This window comes from Cryptomeria japonica, chromosome 3, assembly GCF_030272615.1.
Source record: "Cryptomeria japonica chromosome 3, Sugi_1.0, whole genome shotgun sequence".
Lineage (NCBI taxonomy): Eukaryota > Viridiplantae > Streptophyta > Pinopsida > Cupressales > Cupressaceae > Cryptomeria > Cryptomeria japonica.
In genome coordinates, this window is record NC_081407.1 from 900,418,951 (window position 1) to 900,442,568 (window position 23,618).

General features: G+C 38.0%; 1 protein-coding gene across 6 annotated transcripts in view; it reads right to left on the minus strand.

The window, feature by feature from the left end:
- The window catches only part of LOC131066377 (D-cysteine desulfhydrase 2, mitochondrial), a 97,173-nt gene that overhangs the window by 16,422 nt on the left and 57,133 nt on the right, over positions 1 to 23,618 (minus strand). For 2 of the 6 annotated variants that reach the window (XM_059216996.1, XM_059216994.1), the window contains exons 2-7: positions 10,950 to 11,273; positions 10,603 to 10,645; positions 10,085 to 10,441; positions 2,000 to 2,129; positions 1,556 to 1,729; positions 1,157 to 1,215 (exon numbers count right to left, since the gene is read on the minus strand). In XM_059216996.1, the coding sequence (XP_059072979.1) occupies positions 1,157 to 1,215; positions 1,556 to 1,729; positions 2,000 to 2,129; positions 10,085 to 10,441; positions 10,603 to 10,645; positions 10,950 to 11,273 (1,087 nt within the window). Of the gene's footprint in view, positions 1 to 875; positions 1,216 to 1,555; positions 1,730 to 1,999; positions 2,130 to 10,084; positions 10,442 to 10,602; positions 10,646 to 10,949; positions 11,274 to 23,618 lie in introns of those variants that run through there. The other 4 variants (XM_058001128.2, XM_059216993.1, XM_059216995.1 and 1 more) reach the window with 3 other exon arrangements.

The window sequence follows — 23,618 nt, forward strand, 5'->3', positions numbered from 1 at the left end:
CATTGTAATTAACTCTTAACAAAGCACCCAGCCTCTCACTATGAAATGAGATTCTCACTCGTATGTTGAAAGATACACATATCCCCATACAATACTTGTTAGCATCTATGACCACAGGTTCTTACTATCATTCGACAATACTTCACACCAAACTTTGACATAACCATTGTATAAGGTAACCAACTACAAACAAGTTGATCCTAATAATCCTCTGATTATGATTGGTCTAGAAACTTTATTTATGATTTCACACATTGTGGGGAAAAGCTGGTCAAATGCAGAAACACTTCATAAATGCCCCATACTTCCATTTTGACACCATAATTTTTTGGAAATCTCACCACTCCCTACTTTGTTGCCTCAAAATCTGGGAAATCATTTAACAATTTGAATGTTCAAATACTATCAAATGTATTTAACCTCATATTTTTCAATTTTGACAGATTAAATATTTTGGAATCTCACAACTTCATCTTCAAAATCTGGCAGACCATTTAACAATTTTGAATGTTCAAATGTTATCAAATCTGTTACCTTAAATGCTATGAACAGAATATAGCTATGTTTTCTGATCCTTCTGAAAAGGGTGACAAATTGAGATCTAGTCTTATGCAAATCTTTGGTCACTAGATTCTGACTGAAAGTGGCCTGGATATATTTCCTGGTTATCTACCTTCACCTTGTATCCCATTAAGGAAATGGAACTTGCATGCATTCTGTTGTGAATCCCTTAACCTATACAAGAATACTATTTTTTTTATTATGACTTTGCTATTTGCCTTGGGATCAATGATATCAGAGATGCAACATTTTGTTAAACGTACAAATTCCTTGCTTCAATATATATTTGCTAACTTGTCACAGAACTCAAGGGCTTAAACTCTAATGATATCTGAATTCGTAAAATGGAAATCAGGGCAGTTGCATGACCAAAGTCAAGTTAAACTTTCTTCAATTCACACACATAAAGCAGGCTTGGCAATGTTTTCTTGAGACAGAGGAAAGAATGACTTGTATCTTTGAGCTAATCCAAACAATCCTAAAGTTCCCCCAGTGTGAAGCATGACAACAATATCATTGCTATTTATACATTTTTGACAGGTAAGTGATGCATGTTCCCAGCTAGAAAGGGTGTACACTGGGTCCAACAAAATACCTGTCCGCTGAGCAATCTCTCTGCATAGTTCCAATTCTCCTTTAAATACCCTACCAAATCTGCAAGCAATAAAACTAGAATTTAAGGGGAAAAAATTACCAGTGAGTGATTTTAAAAACATGGAAAAAGTTGCAGCAAAAGCATGAATGCAATATGGCTATGAGTATTCTAGCCTCGCAGAACTGTCTCAGATAGTACTTACACATGTAGTCACTAATGAATAAAAAGCCACAGAAGCAAACTTATGCTCTGATACGTGATGTCCATGGGGAGGGCTAAGTCACATCTCAAGTGAAGAGACATCAACATAGAATTTATAATTTCTAAATGTTTCCTGTCTAAAGAGAAAGTAAAAATTACTGTGACTGTCCTTTTTCTGAAAAAAGAAAGATTCCTTACTTCCTTGGCATTTGCCGCTCTATCCAGTGAACAAGATCTACAGATTTTTCATCAAAAGTAAATATGCAGTCACCCATTATAAGCTTTTTGAATTCAGTGAGTAGGCGAACTTTGTGCTTTTCATATCCTTCAGCAGTATCAGCTAGCATTATCCCAGTAACCTTCCATGGCAATCTCAAAGGTAAACCAAATCCGATTATAACTTGTCCAGTAATAATAAAACTTAGAACTCAAAAGGCTAATGAACCTCAAGATTTATTTTCGATTTGTCAATAACAAACTATTGCACAAGCAGCAACAAATATGATGATACATAAACGTCAAGTACAACATAAAAGACATGCCACTATAAGCTATTGCAATTTTGTCCACATTAACTTATTTACATTTGCAATGAAGAGTTAAAAACAGGCTGAAGAACATCCAATATTATATTTTGCTTACCCTAATAATAAAGCTCCTAAAGCCAGTCCAACAGCCGTTGTTCCTGTACCAGAGTCTACAACTATTTGTACGGTTTGGTCTCTTCCAAATAGAGAGGGCTGACTGAGATAATCCACAAGCCTTATCAGACCTGAAAGATGCAAAGATGTATAAGTGTTAGCATCTATTTCTGAGATGCATCCAATCATGAATCAGGATTATACAGAATATCTAAATACATCATATACCAAGAAGACTATCAAACCTGTTTACTGAAAGAATATTTTCATCAATTCCTAAGGGAACCTTCATATGATTTGATACAATTTCCCTACATATAGAAGGAATTTGGGGTCACTACAGGAAAAAGATGATTGGCATGTCCCTCAACTAAAATCCTCATCCTTTCCAACTGTAAAACTCTGTGTGTGAAATGCACAGCATATAATTACATTCAAAATATGAACTCTTATTGATATTCAGAAATGCTATAAGCACACAATCTAAGCAGGCAAAAACCAAGTAATTGAGTTTCACAATCATTTCCTCAAGTATCCTGGACTTTGATGTGGATCGAAGAAAGTTGAAAGAGGAAACTAAACAAAACACTTCACAACTTCATCCCCATACTGGCAATCCTGGTACCCATTGTTCAAGACCTATAAGTTAAATGCTTAATAAAAAGAAAGGCTTTTATTAAATAGGTAAAAGTAAAATACAGTCTAGGAAATGGCATTATGCCTAGGCTTTTAGCGTTGCCATCAAGCATTGTGGCTCTTTTCCTCTTTTCCTGTCTCCATACCACTTTCCTCCTCAACAGAGTTTTCTGTTGAGTTTCTTCATGGCAGCAAGAGTGAGAGTAAGTTTTTCGAACAAACTTCTGTTCAAATTTATAAGCATGTTGTATAGAGACTCATGGCCTATCTCCTATTTTGGTGAGCATGTATTGAATGTTCCAACAATTTCTATCAAATGGTTGCCTACAGAGAATGCTGAATTTGGCAGTAGTGGCTTCTGCTTCCATACAGGTTCAAATTACGATATCAATGCAAGTACACAGAAAAGTTAATTTTGTGTGTTCTTTCATTCTGTGGGAATGTACCCTTGGCAGAAGCAATGGATGAATCTATGAGCCAACTTCCATTCGTGTATAACCATGCCATACAGAAGTCCATGGACCATTTCCCATTAGGTTGCCATGCATTGAATATTAAAACACTCACTTTACCGAATAATTGCATACATAGAATGCTGACTTAGGTGGTCTAGCAGTTTCAGCTTCCAATTAGGTTAAGTATCAATATCAATGGCAAAACTTAATTGTGTTATGTTGTTTCAACTTTCATGCAATGTCTGAAAGTACCCCTTGCAGGGGGCAAGTTCCCCAGAAATCCCGGGCAGGAGACAGATGTCCCCCAGTAGTCCTTGGCTAACCTCTATATTTTGTCCAGAGTATGTTTCTCACATCCTCAAAAACTTTGGGCAGAACATGAAATGCATCCTAGAATCTGAGGGACACAAGACTAGCATCCCTGAAATGTGGGGAGCACAAAAAATGCATCCAACGACCCCAGCAATGCATAGGTACTGTTATTGTTAGTGTAGGTTTTTATTTTCCTAGTTGTGTATAAATCATGTTTACTTAAGACAAGTGGGTATTGAGGTGTCGGCATGCTATGAGGAGGTGCATTTACTATGTTTAGACCATCATGGTGGTCTCTCCTCATTGGTCGGTATTGCCACCTCCACCCCTCTCTTGAGTCTGTATAAACATGCTACATTGCTTGTATTTTCATATAGTTGGAGATAGTAATCTGATGCTATTTTGCCTTGGAGCACTTCACATCAGTTTTCTCTCGGTATCACTGTCATGCTGTTTATTTCATTTGCACTTACAGTTTATTTGATCTATCTCTTTCAATTCAATTCTAGGTTGTAATCTGTTTCTCAGATTTTAACAGTTATAAACTATGTTACCCCAAGTTTCCGGGACGGGGGGACGGGGGGACGGGGGGACGAGTTTCCGGGACGGCAAATTTTTTTGCCAAATTTGGGGACGGGGGGGGACGGCAAAGGGGACGGCTGTATAAAATATAGGGAAAATTTAAAATATATAGGAAAATTCTAAATGTTCATATGAAAACATGGATAAAGCATGCATCTATACATTATATTCATATGAAAACATGGATATAGCATGTGTATGATACTATGAAAACATTTTAGAATGCAAACATCGAACATACAACATTATCAATAGACTCAATACTCAATATGCACTCAGAATTCAGAATTTCAATTCATTCACATTGTCAATATGCATATCATAATAGATATTAAAGAAATAAAATACATAATGGAGCCTAATCAGACTCAGAGGTTAAATTTTCACTACTTCCATCAGCGCAGTTCCCCCCTATATTTTTCGACGGGGGTTTGGGGGCAGTGCCCCCAACTTGGGGTCAAGGGGCAGCGCCCCTTGCGCGCTCCCTGTTATTTTTCTATTGGCAAAAAACCCTTCATGAGATATTTCACTCCCTCAATTACGCAAAAAATATCATTAAAAAAAATTTGAAAATACGACTTTTTTTATTTTAATATTTTTCCCTAGCCCTAGATGTGGGGGACGTCTGGCCGTCCCCGGGACGGCTGGGACGTCCCCAATCCGTCCCCAGCCGTCCCCGGGACGTACGGACGTCCCCCACAGCTAGGGAAGCCGTCCCCCCGTTTCGGGGACGTCCCCTCAAAATTTTGACAATTTGGGGACGGGGGGGGGACGTCCCCTGGCCGTCCCCAAGTCCCCGAAACGTCCCCGGGACTGGGACGGGGGTTTTCAGGTAGGGGACGCGTCCCCGGGTTTCGTAGGTTATAAACCATTGTCTCCATTAAGCTTTTCCAAAACTAGTTTTTTATTATTATGGAATATTGGCTAAGAAAATAGAAAAGAACAAAAAGGTGAATATGAAATTAGATATCCTTATGAATGTTGCACATTTTGTCATTGGAAAATGTTTTGGATTGTAGTCTCAGTTGAGCTACCTAGTTGAGTGCTTGAGCTGCTTGAACTCCCTACTTGCCTATTTGAGCTGGCTGTCTACTTGTTTGAGCTGCCTGCTTGGATGGTTGAGGTGCTTGGTTGGTTGGTTTAGCTGCTTGCTTGGTTGCTTGAGCTGTGTGGATGTCTACTTAAGCTGCTTATATGTCTGCTTCACCTGGCTGCCTGTCTACCTCAGCTGGTTGCTTGTCCACTTGTTTTCTTAATCAGATTATTTGCCATTTCACCATTCAAAAGGGTCAAATATTATTTAATTGTGGTGGCTTCAGTTTTACGAAGGCAAATATAATTATGAGACTATCACATATATATTTCTCTCACTAATAAATGCCTAGCGTTATCTATTTGGAAACAATTTCATTAATTCACCCATTCTCTTTGAGTGCGGTGGCTCAGATTCTTTGTAACATCTTTGTTAACGGGGCAGCTTTGTAACAGACTAATTTTATTTTCTTATTCTCTTCTTGGTGTGACTGCTATAGAAGCACCTGTGCATGTGATTGAGGCAGGGTAAGTGTCAATACATGATTATTTTATGTTGAGCTGCGTTAATACTCAGAATGTGGTGGCATACATTTATTATGGAAGAAAACCGTGAGTATGTTGTTGCCGCTGTTTGGAACGTAATGGTGCGTTGGTGATTTCTGAAGTTCACTGGGCGTTATTGTTTTCTGGAGACATGTATGAGTTTATGAAATGAATTCTTCAGAAAGCCCTTATTGTTTTCAAACGAATTCATTCAATCGAATGCATTCAATCGTTCTATTTTGGGTGCGATGGCTTCACCTCTTTGAAATGTTTTTTATGTTGAAGTCGTGACTTCTGTCAGAAATGAAATGGAGTCATCCTTCCACATTATCATTCCAATTTTTATGAAAGAGCCGATGTTTTTTTTTCAACATTGATGAGTCCTCTATACGAGCTTTGGATGTTGGCTCAGTTTTTTTTTTTTTTTGAAAATGAAAAATAAGTGTCAATGCCTGAATGATACAACAGCATTAATCTTTCTGAATATTATTTTCCGTGTGAAGGAGATGTGAAGCTGTTTTCTTTTTGTAACGTGTTTGTACATTGATGAAGTCTTCATGACTGGGCTGTGAAACGTTTGAGACATTTTAGGAGTACTTTTGTAAAGTATAGTCAAGTTTATCAGAGCGGGGTATGGGAATATAGTTGAGTTTATCTGAGATGTGTATGAAGAAAAGACTGGTGTGAAATGAAAGAATATTACTATTTTGGTCTGCTGTGAGCTTGTATTCATTGATACATCTGCTGAAAATACAGAGGTGCTGTGTAATTTTGGATTGGGATTGAAGTTCTGAGAAGTATTTTGAGTTTGTGTATTTTCTGAGTTGGTGCTCAAACTGTGGTTGGAACTTGGTGCCATAGCTGTTCGGAGTTGGTGCTCCAAGGAGAGTTGGTTCTCTCTAGGAGTTGGTGTTCTTTAAGTAATCTGGGTTGGTGTACATTTTGATAATAAATCCTTTTGTGTACCGTGGTTTTTTACCCAAAAGGGTTTTCCACGAGAAATTTTGGTGTCCTCGTCTTCTTATTTGCTCTCATTTCTTTATCTCAGTTTGATGTGGTTTCCCTCTCAGTATTCTCTGTGTGCTCTTCAATGAATGTATGTTATCAAAAGTTATGAGGGTTTGTGGATGCAGAAGCAAGTATTGAGTGCAGCAGGTCTACTGCAAGTTAAAAGATACATAAAAAATAAAATACAAACAAAATTTAGATACAGAAATTAAAAATTATCAAATTTGGAGGACAAAAGCAAGAGTAGAACATAAGCCATGGCAAGGATAGATGCAGAACAAGGTCTTCATTCAAAGCTGAAGAAAGCCCCTGCCTAATTATTCACAATAGCAAATTTTCCAGCAGCAAAGCAGACTCCAGAGATCGCATTGAAGGATGAAGAGCTCAATCCAGAAGTCGTCATTCTCAAGAAAAACAGTTATAAGTTATAAGACGCAAATTCATAAGCTCCTGGCAAACATGAGTAGGCATTCAGAAGTGGCCATGCCACAAATGGAAGATCGTGACAAAGGAGCAAGTACAATTGCTGCCCAACATGGAGCATTTTCATGTGGATGAGGCATTGATGGAAAGCCCCACATTTATGGATAAAGAAAATTTATGTATACACTTCTGAGATGAGGGATTAATCCCTGAAAATAACACAAGTGACACTCTCCATGGATCAGATAATTTGACCTCCCATTGGACTTCTGGGAACACCATGCTTTTTATAATTTGGGCAATTCTATAGGGGAATTTTGTGCACCTCTGAAGCTACCCTAAGTATTCCCTTCTCTATATCACTGTATGTGTTACATTCGATCTGCATTATCCTCTCCCAAAATTGATACATTTAAAGTCAGAGACAAGTAAACAGACTCAAGATCCAGAGTACAAAAATATCCAATTCCACTGCCAGTTTTTTCATGATCAGACATCTCAGATAGGGCTGTCCTAGAACTAAGAGGAAAGGAACTCAGATCCCAATTAGGGTTTTGAATCTCAACAAGCTAAAACAGGCAACCAAGGACCTGGAATGGACAATAAAGCAAAACAGAATGCACAGCACCAGAAATAATTCACCTGAAACTTTTCCATGGTCAACAGGAAACTCCAATAGATGAGTAAGGACTGCATCCACATCCTCCTCAGCACACCTACATCTCTGGCGACTACTGATTGATAATATAGGCATATCCTTACTGATTACTTCCATACCCTGTTTTGAATAGAATCCCCATAAAAGCACCGATATTCCAGGTCCCCATGTGACTGTGGACTCTGAGAAAAATAGAAACAGAAGCTTCTCTCAAGGCTTAAATGGAAAACTCTGTTTTGGGTAGGTTACATTGTTACAAGATAAGGTTCCTGAAGTCAATCTGCTGACATGTGGAAGTAATGACAAAATTCAGATTCCAGAATTGATCTATGAACAAAACTAGGAGCTTGTCTATAATACCTTAAGGCTCATCCTCAATCAACGGTCAAGAAGAATTTATAACAGACCGGAAGGCTCTGGTGTTTAAAGAAGGAATTGGAGACACAAATAGATTGGCTGCCACCAAATGTAGATCTAGGAGAGGATTTGGATTCAGAGAATAACAGTAATGAGTCTGAATCTCATTCAGGTGACGTGATTGAATAAATCAATGAGACTGACTTGGAAAAACTTTCCCTATCTGAGCTGAAGAAGAAAAAGATTAGTAATCAAAATGAGAAGAGAGGTATGTCACCAAACTTGAAGTCAAGGAGATTCATACGCCATTCAAGGCTAAGCTCTGTAAAGATAATAGAGAACATGCCAAAACAGCACAGAATGATTGGGGGAGAATACTGCAAAAGGTAGGTATAAAGCCTGCTACATGAAGCAAGACCCTATCATATTAATCATCTCATAGAATGTGAGGCTGAATTGCAACTTGACAAACAGCAACTGCTAAAGAAATGAATAATCAACGTGAGGCCTGACATAGTGTTACAACAGGATAATAAAGTCTCTATTGAGGCTTTCACGTTTCAGAGAACTTGCTAATAAAATTTGCAGTTATAATTTTGGATCTTGTGATTCAAAATTTCAAATGGTTCTTCTAGGGGTATTAACACCCTCCCTGTGGGACATTAAGCAGGCTTCCACAATTCTGCTTGCTTTCTGATTGCGACCAACATCCACAACTGAATTTCAGAGACAGAAAGTAGATGCAGTGGAATTCTCTAAGGGCCTTTAGAAAGTATATTAATATAAGGACAAGTGTATCCTAGAGAAAGAATTTGATGAACTGGTGCATAATTCTCAAAAGTCAAAAGGAGAGATTATTTACTCACATTTAACAGCATATTCTAATGTACTAATAACAGATTTTAAAAGTTGAGATGTTATGTCCAAGGGTTGAGCTAAATTGATTAAAACATTGGGTTTTCATTGTGGAAACCCAAGTGCAAATCCCTAGAGGGACATCTAATGCTAATGTGGAATTCTAAGTGGTTACTCTTAGTCTTCCCTAGTTAGCTTTTAATGTAGATGTGGTTTATAAAAAGAGTGGACTTTTAAGTAATGACTTAATCTTCCATGGGTGATTTCTAGTGTGTGTGCTTGTAAGAGCTTGTATGTTTTCTTAAGTTCTTGCAAGAGCTTGTATTCATCTCAAATGGATGCTCATATGAGCAGAAAATTTGTAAGCAATATTCAAGAAAAAAAAATATTCAGATGTTATGCCAGAATCTGGTAATTTGGATTACTAAAAGGTTGTGTTGAGGAGTTTATAGCTAAGAGAATGCACCAGTATGTCAGCAGAAAATTTACTTGAACCTTATCTATTGATTGATAAAGGATTAGTGCAATTGGCAGGTTTAAAATCTTTAGATTATTAGCCAATTTCACTCAAAATCACCTAAGAATCCAAACCATGGAGATAACTATTTGAGTTCATGACGATGTGGCCACAAGATGAAGCCTCCAGAAAAAAACATGAAAGAATGGTAAGCTACTTATATCACAGGTTCAAAGATCTTTGCATCACTGAGAAACTCAAACTGATCAAGTAAAAAAGTGGAACAAGAGACAAATTTAAGTACGCCTTTATAAGGTTAGCTACTCACGTCACAGATTCAAAGATCTTTGCATTGCTCACAAACTCAAATTGATCAAAGTTAAACTGAAAGTGTGGAACAAACGACAAATTGGAGATAACTTTACTAGGTTATGGTTTTGCAGGGGATTAGAAAAACAGAATTATAATTCGTTAAATAATATACACGTTTAGCATCAAGCAGAAGGCATTCAGAATGAGACACCTTATGATGAAAAAAGTTACTGGAATTGTATATGCTTGTTTACTGAGAAAATTCTAGAACTTAAAGAATGTACAAAACAATAAACAGCTTTGATAGTTGAAGCAACTGAAGGGTTTTGCAGAGACAAATTAAATTAGTCACAAAAGAAAAGTACACAAGCAAAAGTTAATAAATGCAGTGCACATGAGCAGTGACATTTATGACTATAAATTGCTTAATATCTTCATAAAAAAGAAAAGGACCTAATAATGCAACAGCATCGCCTCCACCCTCCTTTACAACTGCCACCTTCCTTGTAGAGGTGCAAGTTGCAATGCATGACATGTGCACCTTGCTACCATGCTGATGAGAAGCATAATTTTCCACAGGCATGGGTGACATTTTTACTTCATCATGCAACCACATTATTGAACCATCATCACCAGCTATAAGGCTGGCATGTCTTGCAAGTAGTGCTTCCCTGTTTGCATAAACAGATCTTGGAACATATATCACATGCCCATACATTTCAGATATAAGATTATAGCCTGTTGGGATTTCAGGTTGTTCTCCTCGAAGAAGCAAATGAGCCTGTATGCCTCGTTCTGCACAAGCCACAGCTGCCAACAAATATCATACAAATTAATGTTTCTCCATTAGCACTTAAATAATTCAGTTTAACAAAATGCATTTGGTCATTTTGGAAGTTATAGGGATATGATAAATCATAAAATCAATAAGAACAAAACAAAAATCATAGCTAACTGTTAACATTCCATACCCAATGCCGCTGCATGAGCACTTTGACACCCCCCACATGTAACCTGCAATGGCCAGGAAAATAATGTAAGACAGCTTTTGTGGGAGGGATTTATCATATTAAAATTTATCTATACAGAAACCATTTCACATTGCGACACTGAAAACTTCAACAAAATGGCTTCAGGAGTCACAATAAGTAACACTGAAGATAAAATCAATCCATTTTGATTTATCAGATTCTAGCAATTTCCAAACAATTAATATGAGGTGATAATCAACAACACTTAACCTAGATATAAATATTTCATACTTTCAACAGATTAACTAAATACCTTAAGTCAAAACTCTGCAGGATTGATTTCTCACCACATCAGTCACAGAATGAGCTTCAATAAGTGGAAGCAACGCATCGAGTTTTCTTGTTTTATTCCCGCTTATCAGAGGGTGCAACAAATCATCTCTAATTACATAAAAAGAATTACGGCGCTGTCTGGATTCTTTCAATTTCTCACCAAGAGCTGGGTGTAGATTGGAAGAGAATGAAAATAAATTGGCACAAGTTCCTCCAGCTTCTTTTGCATTAGACAGTAATACCTCATGAATTTTAACCTGTGGACTGCTGAGGAGCCATCTCCTATCAAGGATACGTGAGAGCCCTCTCTCATCATATGGTCTTCCCATGGCATTGCTCTAAAACAAAAGAGTTAGAGTTTGTCTTATGAATGGTTTAAATTTCCTCAAAGTAAGTTTTATGTAGTGATTTTATGCCATATTGTTAACTTAGTACATATCAAACAAAATCTGCCAAATAATGATTCCAATGTTATCTTGAACTAACAATTCTGAGCATAGCACAACATTCAGCAAGTAATTTGCATGGCATAATTAATAATGGATTAACTGTGAATAGAACAGGAAAGAATAAGGTCTGCATGCAACACATAACACAGATTATCACAAACAAAACCTATTCATCCTGCAGATTGGCCTATCCACAGAACAAAATCAGACATATTACAACTTTCTATATAAATCATTTTCCATGTCATAGCTGTTGCAATAATTTTGCTGGTTGGCTTATGTCACAAGCTTCACAATCCTATTGGTTGGTGGCATTTCCAGCCTTATCCGTAATTACATTAAAGCTCTTTCTTTCCCCAGAAAAAAAATGCATCATCTTCATATAAAAAGGATAAGAAATTATATTTTGCACAAGCTGCTAAGAGATAACCAGAGGGGAAAATACCCAAAAGCAAAAGCATAAGAGCCCAAGAACAACAAAGACAACATAAAGCAAGTGATATATACATAGCAAACAACCAACAAAGGCCCCAAGAAAGCAACAAAAATGCTGCCACGGTCGGAAAATCTGCCACACTAAAAAGGATATAAAGGGCAGAACGAAACCAGAAAACAATACAGCAAAGCGAGTACAGTAACATCCCATCACCGTACAGAACTGAAACCAAGAGAACAACAATGGAGAATAAAATGATGCAAGCAGAAATCAACAATCGTCCAGAACAAAAAACTCAGGAATTGTCAATCACAGAAAGAAATCTCAGGCAAAGAATTGCCTTCCAGGTTTTAAGAGAAAATCCATCTGTCCATCTCCACCTGAAGTCCAACCTTGTAGGGTGAATCTGTGAAAGTATTGCAATTTCCAATTTAATAAATGAGTTATATGCTAGATAGTGTATTTCTGATTTTGGTATTATTATTATGACAATAATATTATCGTCTTTCTTTTCTGCAGGTCTGAAGGAAGAACATGTATCGATTTCAATGTCTTCCTTTTCTTTTGAATGATGTATAAGTAGCAAGGCAGCCACGATCAAGTGGCACCTTGATCGGACATGTCTTTTAGACATGTCCGACCAAGATGTCACTTGGTCATGACTGTCTACCGATTCACTTCGGTGTTTATGATAACTAATCGGTGCCAATTAGTATATGTTAACAGATCAATATAAACACAACCGAAATGAATCGGTGTCAAAGCAAATGATAATGGATTATCAACACACCTGATAATGAATCGGTGTCAAAGCAAATGATAATGGGTTATAAACACACCCGATAATGAATCGGTGTCAAGGCAAACAATAACAATAACTAATAGCATTAACGCTTAACTGTGTTAAGCAAGTCGTCGATCTTAATCCATTTTATCCACTATCAATATCATAATCAAGATCAAAGGTTACAGTCTAATAAACATATTCAGTTCGGAAAGCATAAATCAGATAATCTAATAGTATAGATGAGTAGACCAAGACAGAGGAGATTAACGAGTTAGGATAATCTTATCTTGCAGAAGCTACCAATGCATTAACACTCCCTCTTAGCTTTGGAAGATAGATAAAGTAACCTACATCACATTTCTTTTTCCATAATGTCAATCTCTAAGAATATATATCATCTATACATATGATATGAAGTATCATCAGAACATAATATACAAATATAAAACATCACTCTAAGGATGTGACACAGAGTATCACCTAATCATGTGATATAAAAGATTTATCATTTCATTATGACAAGATATCACCTAAACACGTGATATCAGTATTGCCTAAACACGCAATACTAAGGATAAACATATGGGAAAGGTTAGATTCCCATCTTATCCAGGTTGTGATATGTGCACAAACATTTTATACAAATATTTTATCACAACACCATCATGGCACATCCATGACATACCAGAAATCCAATCATGATAACTAGTTTAGAGAATCATAAGATCGTCACCTTATGATGTCTACATACAAGTGTTCATAATCTGAGAGATCGTCACCTCTTAGATATGAACACAGGGGGTGAAACCCTGAATGTCCCAACATGACAAAAGAAGTTTACACATTAAACATCTTATTTACAAAGCAGATTACCTTTCTATCATACCTAAACCTTTTATGAAGTGATCAACCTTCACTCTGGAAAGTGGGTTGGTCAGAATATCTGCAGTCTGATCTCCTATGCTAACATATTCCAATTTGATCACATTTTTGTCTACCATGTCTCGCACATAATGGTATGGAATCTCAATATTCTTAGATCTGTCATGAAATACTGGATTTATAGAAAGCTTTATGCAACTCTGGTTGTCACAATGGATGACAGTGGGTTTCATGGGTTCACCAAATAGTCCCACAAGCAACTTCCTAAGCCATACTGCTTCTCGAGCAGCCATGGAAGCTGCAATGTACTCGGCCTCGGTGGAACTTTGAGCTACAGAAGACTGTTTTCTGCTGATCCAAGATATCATGGCCGATCCTAAACTGAAGCAACACCCTGAAGTGTTTTTCCTATCAGTCACACTCCCAGCCCAATCTAAGTCTGTAAATCCGTGTAGGTCTAGATTGACTTTCTCATATTTTAGACCAAGGTTTAGAGTACCTTGTAAGTATCTCATAATGTGTTTCACTGCAATCAATTGAATTTCCTTAGGCTCACACATAAACTGACTTAAGGCATTGACAGCATAACAGATATCTGGCCTTGTATTCACCAGATACATCAGGGACCCAATCATTTGTCTGTAGAGTGTAGGATCAGTGGATTGTGACTCTGTTGCTGCTTCCCTAAGTTTATGTAAATTAGTTTCCATGGGAGACGTCATAGGTCTGCAGTTATGCATTCCGAATCTCTTCAAAATGTCCAAGGTATACTTTCCTTGGTTTAGTATAATATTGTCAGAATTCTGCCATACTTCCAATCCTAGGAAGTAATGAAGGAGTCCTAAGTCCTTCATATCAAATTCTTTGGATAGATCATTCTTTCATTGATCTATACGATGATCATTTCCTGTGATTAATAAGTCATCAACATATAAATTCAACATTAGCATATCATCTTTATTTCTTTTGTAGTAGAGATTAGGATCTGCATCATTTTTATAGAAGCCTAGTCCTGAGAGATAGGTGTCAATTCTTTCATACCAGGCCCTAGGGGCCTGTTTAAGCCCATAGAGAGCTTTCTTGAGTCTGCACACATGAGACTCTGCATCATGAATTTCAAACCCTTCAGGTTGCTCTAAGTAGACTTCTTCTGAGATCTCACCATTTAGAAATGTTGTCTTAACATCCATTTGGTGTACCTTCCATCCTTTTGTTGCTGCAATGGCTAATACAGCTCTCACTGATGTATACCTGGCAACAGGTACAAAGGTTTCTTCATAGTCTATTCCCTCCCTTTGTGAGAATCCTCTGGCTACAAATCTGACCTTGTGTTTCTCAATACTGTCGTCTGCAGCATGTTTGATTTTAAATAACCATTTAGATGAAACCACAGATTTCTTGGTTGGCCTAGGAACAATCTCCCAAACATCATTTTTCATAATGGATTGATACTCTTCAGACATGGCATATCCTTCCATACTTGATGTTTAAGTGCATCTGATACATTGTTTGGTTCAGATTTAGAGAGATCATTCGTAAGAGCAACATAGCTAGTGAATTTATTTGGTCTTTTACTTTCCCTGAAGGTTCCTGAAGGAGCAGCAAACTTCTGAGCTTTTGCTACAGTCTTGGTGGCCCATAAAGGTCTTTTCTTGAGGTTTTCTCTAGGTGAGTTTGAAGTTTCACCTATGGTTTCCTCAAGATTCTCCCTCTGAAGCTCAGGAGTGGGGTTTTCTTCTATGTTAGGAGTGGGGATATAGATTTCAGGCTCTATTGTACTTAGGGCTCTTTTGAAGGCTAAGTCTTCTTCAAAGATTACATCTCTACTAAATTCAATATTTCTCTAACCATGTATATATATTCTATAGGCTTTGGATGTTTCGCTGTATCCTACAAGTATTCCCCTTTTTCCAGAAGGTTCTAGTTTTAGTCTTTTCTCTTTAGGTACATGTATGTGTAGGGGAAAAAGCAAGACTAGGTTAACATGTCCTAATCCTACCTTTTGACACACATTACGGAATACGAAAGAGCCTAGAGGTATCACACAATTGGCTACTTCTTTTTGTGAAAGAGAGAGCCACGGGCTACCTATTAGGGTTTCTATTCCTTCGTTGTAATTGAAAGATAAAATGATGCAAGTTCAATTCCTAACCTCAAAGTGTAAGTATGAACTAATAACAAAATTGCAGAATGGAAGTTAAACAATGGAAAGCTGCAAACACAAGGACAAGACAAGAATGCAGATGCGTACCCGGAGTTAAAATCTGAGTGAAAATGTTCGGGACGGGGGCACGGGCGCCACTGTCCTAATTCTGCTCCTGAAACTGCACCTGAAACTGCTATTTTGCAACCTGGAAAACTGTCGGAAATGCTGTCTGACAGAGGGACCAGGGCGCCCAGCACCCCTGTCCCAGGGACCAGGGCGCCTAGCGCCCCTGTCCTGGCAAGACCAGGGCGCCCCACGCCCCTATCCTGGTCTTTTGCTCTGAAATCTGGTGTATGGTTCGGTCTCCGTCTGCTTTTTCCGGATCTGCAACTTGCGGCGTCGTCTGAATCCCGAAATCTACACTTATATCTGAAGAGGTGTTTTGAGCGGCTATATAGGGTTTTGCCTTAGTCAAACCCCCGCTTTGGTGATTTCCACCTCCACGAATAGCCAAGTTGTATTGTAAAAGTAATGTGTGTGCAGACCTTGTGTGTGTGCAAGATCCTACAATGCAAGTAAGCAAACTAGAGCAACCTAGAAAGTAAACCCTAATTGCTTGTAAATGATAATGTAAATGCTCCAAATCAAGATGTAAAGAGATCTAAAGCATGAATACAAGTGATATAATGAGGCTTATGCAAAGACATGAAAACAACATGAAATCATACCCAACCCCAAGGGAGGGGTACAAGCCAATCTTCAGTCGGTGATCCCTTATTGCTCTTCAATGTCTTCAAAGCCCTAAATGGATGAATGAAATTAATGAATGCTTGATAGATAGATGTTGAATGTTGTTGAAGTCTTCAAAGATCTGCTCTTTCACTGCATAGAAGGTCCCTGAAACCAAAATCCGGATCCTTTCAAATGAAGAAAGAGAGCTCTTATATATGAAACCCTAGGTCTTAATTTCAACTCTAGGCCGACTTAGAGATTGAATCTCCCGCCAATTTCTTGGGGTTAAGCTTTATTTTATGATTGGATCGCGCTCCTAAAATTTCGGGAAAAATGTCCGGGACCGTGTGCACTCCGGGCGCCATGGTCCCGGCAACTTTTCACCAAATTTTCAGGGCCGTCGGATATGATGATTTTAGAGAGAATCCCTAAGTTACAGGTGATTTCGAGATGTTTTGACCCCCGAAATCAAGCCCCCAAGTTCAAAATAGGACCTAATCAGGGTTTTTGATTAAATGATGTATTGGAGGAATAAAATGAAAGGGGCACACTTTAATGAAAGGGCCCAACTTTATGATGTGGAGGACGATGAAATAGGACCTTAGACCTAATTAATTTGATTAATTAAGTGCTAAAGGGGAAATGCAATGCAAAATGCGCCAAGGCGGGTGCTAAACTAGGTGTGAAATTGTACTGCGTACAATTTACGACGCTACAATGTATATAGACAGGACACCCAAATATTCTAAGGTGGCTAATATCTAGCTTTAGTTTGGTAAATACTTCCTCAGGAGTTTTATCTTCAAGATGTGAGTGAGGACATCTGTTTTGGATATACACAGCAGTGTTAGTTGCTTCTGCCCAAAGAATGATATTTAGATTCTGATCAAGAATCATGGCTTTGGCAGCTTCTACAATTGTCCTATTTTTCCTCTCAGCTACCCCATTTTGTTGAGGATTATAAGGTATTGTTAGCTCCCTCTTAATCCCTGAGTTTTTACAAAAATCTCTAAATAATTCTGATGTGTATTCCCCCCCATTATTAGTCCTTAGGGTTTTGATTTTATTACCCGAGTAGTTCTCTGTCAGTGATTTAAACTCTTTAAACCTACTGAGGATCTCTTCTGATTCTTTGCACTTCAGAAAGTAGATCCAAGTTTTCCTAGAGTAGTCATCAACAAATATTACATAATACAAACATCCTCCTAGAGAGGGAGCGGACATAGGTCCACATACATCAGAATGAATTAACTCTAATACTTTGCTTGTTTTCCTAGTACTATTATGGAAGGCACCCTTGATATTTTTACCTAGGGCACATCCCTTGCATGCCTCTGAATGATATTGCTGCAACTTAGGTAAACCTGTGACAAGGTTTCCCATAGATGACAAAGCTCTATAATTCAAGTGGCCTAGTCTTCTATGCCAGACCTCATTTGCATTTGTTGCTTCATGAATCAGGGCTAGGTTGGGCTCTGTGCACAGCTCATACAAATAGCCTCGTCTTTGACCAATGACTTTAGCTTTCTTAATGGAAGAATTTTCCGACCAAGACAACACCTTGTTCGCCATGAAAGTTATTTTGTATCCGTTATCTTCTAGGGCTGATATGGAGACTAGATTTCTCTTGATGTCGGGGACATACAGTACTCCTTTGAGTTGCAATGATATGCATATCTTCAGTTTGATGGTGCAGGAACCAATTCCTCTAACTGGATATGAGGAATCATCTTCGATGGTTACTTCCTCTCCATTATCCTCTGTCATGGAGTCTAGCACTTCTCTAAACCCTGTAGTTAGACTTATTTGATGCATGGTTTGTAAGTGCTGAGTAGAGGACACAGTTCTGGGAGTTATCTTCTCTTTTAGATTTTCCTGCTCTAGCAAATGTGGCTTGTTTGGCTCTCTCTGGACATTTTGCAACAAAGTGCCCGAACTTATCGCACCTATAGCATTGAATATGTGATAGGTCTCTCTTTGAAGTGTTCTTGCCTTGATGACCCTTCCTCTTCCTAAATTGCTTCTTCTTGGTTGTCTTATTTGTGTTAGTATTTAGGACTTGAAAGTCTTCATCTATGTTCTTTTGTTTTATTCCCATCTTGTTCAATCTTGATTCTTCTTGGAGAAAATCGTCCCTTAATCTTTCAAACTTAAGATATTTGGACCTTGCACTGATGCCTTGGACGAATGTACTCCATCCACTAGGCAACCCATCTAGAGCAATGAGTGTTAACTCTTTGCTTTTGATCTCGTAATCCAGAGTTGCTAGTTCATCTCTTAGAGTTGATATCCGCATAAAGTAGGCGTTGATTGTCTCCCCCTTGTTCATGGTGATATGATTTATTTCTCGTTTTAATGCCAGAGTTCGACTTGCATTCAATATCTCAAATGTACTTTCAAGTGCTTTGAACATTTTATAGGCTGTCTAATGTTTTCTTATGATGGGCATTATGTTGTTTCTCACCCCATCAACTATTATTTTGATGGCTTTTTCATTTCCTTCAATCCATGCGGTTTTGTCAGGTTCATTTCCAGGTTGATCATTTTTAGTTTGAACAAATGAATCTACTTTGTTCTCTTTTAAGATCATCTGGATTTTGAACTTCCAGGCTGAAAAATCATCGCCACCTCCGAGTCTGTCTTCGAATCTGATAGCGCTGGCCATTGGAGAAATGTGATGTAGTGTATAACCTTGTTCTTAAATTATTCACAAAATTGAATAGCCTCAAGTTCGATCAACTTGGCTCTGATACCATGTAAAAGTATTGCAATTTCCAATTTAATAAACAAGTTATATGCTAGATAGTGTATTTCTGATTTTGGTATTATTATTATGACAATAATATTATCGTCTTTCTTTTCTGCAGGTCTGAAGGAAGAACATGTATCGATTTCAATGTCTTCCTTTTCTTTTGAATGATGTATAAGTAGCAAGGCAGCCACGATCAAGTGGCACCTTGATCGGACATGTCTTTTAGACATGTCCGACCAAGATGTCACTTGGTCGTGACTGTCTACCGATTCACTTCGGTGTTTATGATAACTAATCGGTGCCAATTAGCATATGTTAACAGATCGATATAAACACGTCAAAGCAAATGATAATGGATTATCAACACACCCGATAATGAATCGGTGTCAAAGCAAATGATAATGGGTTATAAACACACCCGATAATGAATCGGTGTCAAGGCAAACAATAACAATAACTAATAGCATTTAGATCGACACTTAACTGTGTTAAGCAAGTCGTCGATCTTAATCCATTTTATCCAATATCAATATCATAATCAAGATCAAAGGTTACAGTCTGATAAACATATTCAGTTCGGAAAGCATAAATCAGATAATCTAATAGTATAGATGAGTAGACCAAAACAGAGGAGATTAACGAGTTAGGATAATCTTATCTTGCAGAAGCTACCAATGCATTAACAGAATCAGCCTCATTTTTAAGTTCCCCATAAACATGTGGGAAGGAAATACTGGCAAAGAAATTTCTCATCCTGTCAATCTAAATTAATAGCGAGGTTATATTTAGATTTCCAATTTTGTACACCCAATTGGGCCATTAATAACAACATCCAAGCCACCAAAAACCTGAAAATTTTCCACCTTGTTGTCCACTGCCAATCTGAACAGAAGCTAACAAGCCATAAGTATAGCAAATTTGTTATAGCACCTACCCAGACCAGCACTTATCTGATAAAAAGTTAATCAGAATTTTGATAAATGATACATCCAACCCCAAATAGAGTGGGTGAGCCTTGACACACCCCATCAAAATATCCCCGAGCATAAGTCCAATCAATAGGAGGATGAATCAAAATCCTAGAGACATTCAGCTTTGGAATGAGTTTGAAATGTTCATAAATAGAACAGATCTGGGAAGAACATTGAAAAGTAGGAATCCAAGAAAATAGAAGCAATCCTAGCCAACCAAATACCCTAGAAATCAATCAATGAAAGAGCCCTATAGGAAAGTAAAGCACTGCTAGAACCACCTTTCAAGGTGCTCATAAACAATATTCCCACCTGTTGTGACGTTTTCACACATCGCCCCATTGCAAATGGGGACCCATGTTTTTTGCTTTTTAGGGTTTGTTTTCTAGGTCTTTTAGGGTTTTGTTAGTTAGCCTTTGCATTTTGAGTGCTATTGGGGAGATCAATAGGATAGCAAGTCCGGCTTGAGTGATGTCCTGATCCTGAAAATTTGGCTAAGTCTGGAATGTCCTGATCCTGAAATTTGACTAAGTCTGGAAATTGAAAAACCTCAAAAAACTAGATTTTGCAATATAACTCCTGGAGGTCTGAAACCACTCTCAAACATCCTGAAAGATTTATACTTAAATGTTATATTCCATTAAAATTGTCCTGATTGAGAGTTCGAAAAGTCAAATTTCGCTCCTGTCCTTCACTGAGGGTCCAAAGCGAAAAGCGCTCCTGTCCCTCTCCAAGGGTCCAAGGCGAATCGCTCATGTCCCTCACCAAGGGTCTAGAGCGAAAATACTTATTTGAGCCATTCCTGGCCTTGTTTGGTTAAATTGAGACATCAAAAGCATGATGGAGGACGAAATGAGCATGATAGAGCATCCAGACTTGATCAAAAACGATGAAATGATGAAGTTTTTGCCTAGAAGGTCAAATTCGCTCCTGTCCCCCAGCCAGGGACCAGAGCGATTTCTTCCCTAGACAAATTTCTCGCCAAGATGAAACGAATTCCATGTCAAAGGTGAATGAAAGGAAGCATGACAAGTCCGTTGAAGATAGTTTTAAGCATTGGCAAAAAGTGATTGGGCCTACAAATGCAAATTCGCTCCTGTCCCTCAGCCAGGGACCAGGGCGAAATCTTGGTTATTTAGACTTCCCCTTCGAATTTTAATAAATCCAGGCCAAGGTACAAGGGGGCGATGATGTTTGGAACGCTTCGAAGAAGAACAAAGTTGCAAGGACCATGAAAAGTGATGAAATTACCCAAGTTCGCTCCTGTCCCTCTACTAGGGACCAGAGCGAAATGTCCAAGTATACTTAATTTTGAGATGTCACTTCCATTTCAAACGTTCAAGAAGGAGTAAGAGACACCATTTTATACTTTGAAGACAATCGAAAGTTGATAAGAACAAGGATTAGCCCAAGGAACAAAGGTTCGCTCCTGTCCTTCAGTCAAGGACCAGAGCGATTTCTATGGAGACCATCATCCCTTCCAAAAAACCACGCCAAGGCAAAGTTATACAAGATCGAATATGTCCTTGGAAGGATGATGGACAAGGAACCAAACGTCAAAAGGTGACTAACTTAAGCAAAGATGCAAGTTCGCTCCTGTCCTTCAGTCAAGGACCAGGGCGATTTCTACTAAACTCGTCATTTCCCTCAAAAACTTACGTCAGGGCAAGGTTACACAAGGTTGAAAATATCTTTAAGAAGATGATGAACGAGAGGTTAACGACAAAAGGTTGGCAAATTTGAGCTAAATGCAAGGTTCGCTCCTGTCCTTCAGTCAAGGACCAGGGCGATAATGGTTCTAAGAGGCATTCATTTACAAAATAGAATCGATCAAGCATCAAGTTACGAATGAAGATCCCAGTTTGGACGTAGGAGATGAAGTTTCAAACGTGAAAAATGCAAGATGGAGGACCTAAATGTATAATCGCTCCTGTCCCTCTCCCAGGGACCAGAGCGATGTGGTTTGTATCCCTTACATCTCTCATGTTTTGGCGCCAATAAATGTTGAAATACATTAAATGCTAAAATTCGATAAAAAACTTTGAATTATTTGATTAAAATGGCATTTGAAAAATAGCGCATAAGGCATTTAATAATTGATTGGGCCTTTTTAAAATCGAAATTATTAAATACAAAGGCATTTAAATTGATTAATTATTAAATTAAATAAAAAGGGAGAGCGCTTGGGGTTATATTTTTATATTTTTATAAAGTCGGCCTCCCTTTTATTTAAATTTGCTTATTATTTGCCTTATTTCTAAAAGTCGGCCTTTGTGAAAATAAAGAGGTAAGCGCCTATATAGTGGAGGTGTGTTTAGCGATTCTAATCCATCATTCATCCACTCACACAAGTGCGATTTGGAGAAGAACAACAAGGTGCGAATTTGGTTAGAAGTGGAGCGAATTCTCTATCAAAGCGTTGAAGTCCTCAAGGTGGTGAAATTAAGTAAGGAGGTGCATTTTATCCAAGGGAGAGCTTTGATCTACACTTTGCCTAGCCAAAATTCATCTATTTTTTAGAGTTAATTCTCAAGAAGAGGTATGGCAAAATCATCTTGACACCCTTATTCAAGGTTTGATTTTTTTAAGCATTTTTGGGAAAAATCTAAGTATTACATGGTTAATTAGGAAATGATAACTCAAGATTTATCATGAAGTTTCCTAATTAAAATCTTGAATATTCCTTTTAAAGTTTAATTTTTAGATTTCAAGATATATTACTAATTTTGAAATGTTGTGTAGGTATCAAGATGGCGACTCCAAGCTCGAAAGATCTACGAGTCGGAAGACTCTCCTCAAGGAAAATCAAGCCAGATCAAGGACGGTCTCCTCCAGGACGATCAAGCAAGGACAAGGGCGACCTCCTCCAGCCTAGCATCGACAAGGACGACTTTCTTCGATCCAGCATCATCAGGATAAGGGCGACCTCTTCCAATCCAGCATTCCAAGGCGAGGTACATCAATCATCTTGCACATCAAGGACACAAGAAGTCAAAGCAAAGGGTTCGTTGAAGAAGCAGATAGTACCAGATGAATTAATTAAAGCTAGCTTCTCAACAACATCAAGTTGAATATCTACCAAGTTACAAGTGTCAGACGAGGTGGCATCCTAGTCATCACTTCTCCAATCAGTGTGGTCCACCTCAGCATTTCCAGATTCAATGTACCTAACTCATGGAAGGTGGCACAAACTCCGATGTACCTACCCCAGCTATCCATTGGTGGAATTTTCCAGAGAGGACATGTGTCCAAGCAATACAATTTTATCATTGGTCAAGCATTAAATGTTATGTAATGGTTGTAACAAACCCTAATTAGGGTTTTCATTGTTGAATCTTGGCCATTGATCTCGAATTGATCTAAGCCATCGAATTGTATTGAAGGCACTATATAAGCCCTGGCATTTCATTTTGTAAAGGGATTTTTTAGCAATAATTAGAGATAATAAGTTAGAGAGTTGAAAATAGTTAGAAGATAGAAATAGAATAGTAACTAGAGTAGAGTAGAGAGAGAAGGCAAAGATTGTTG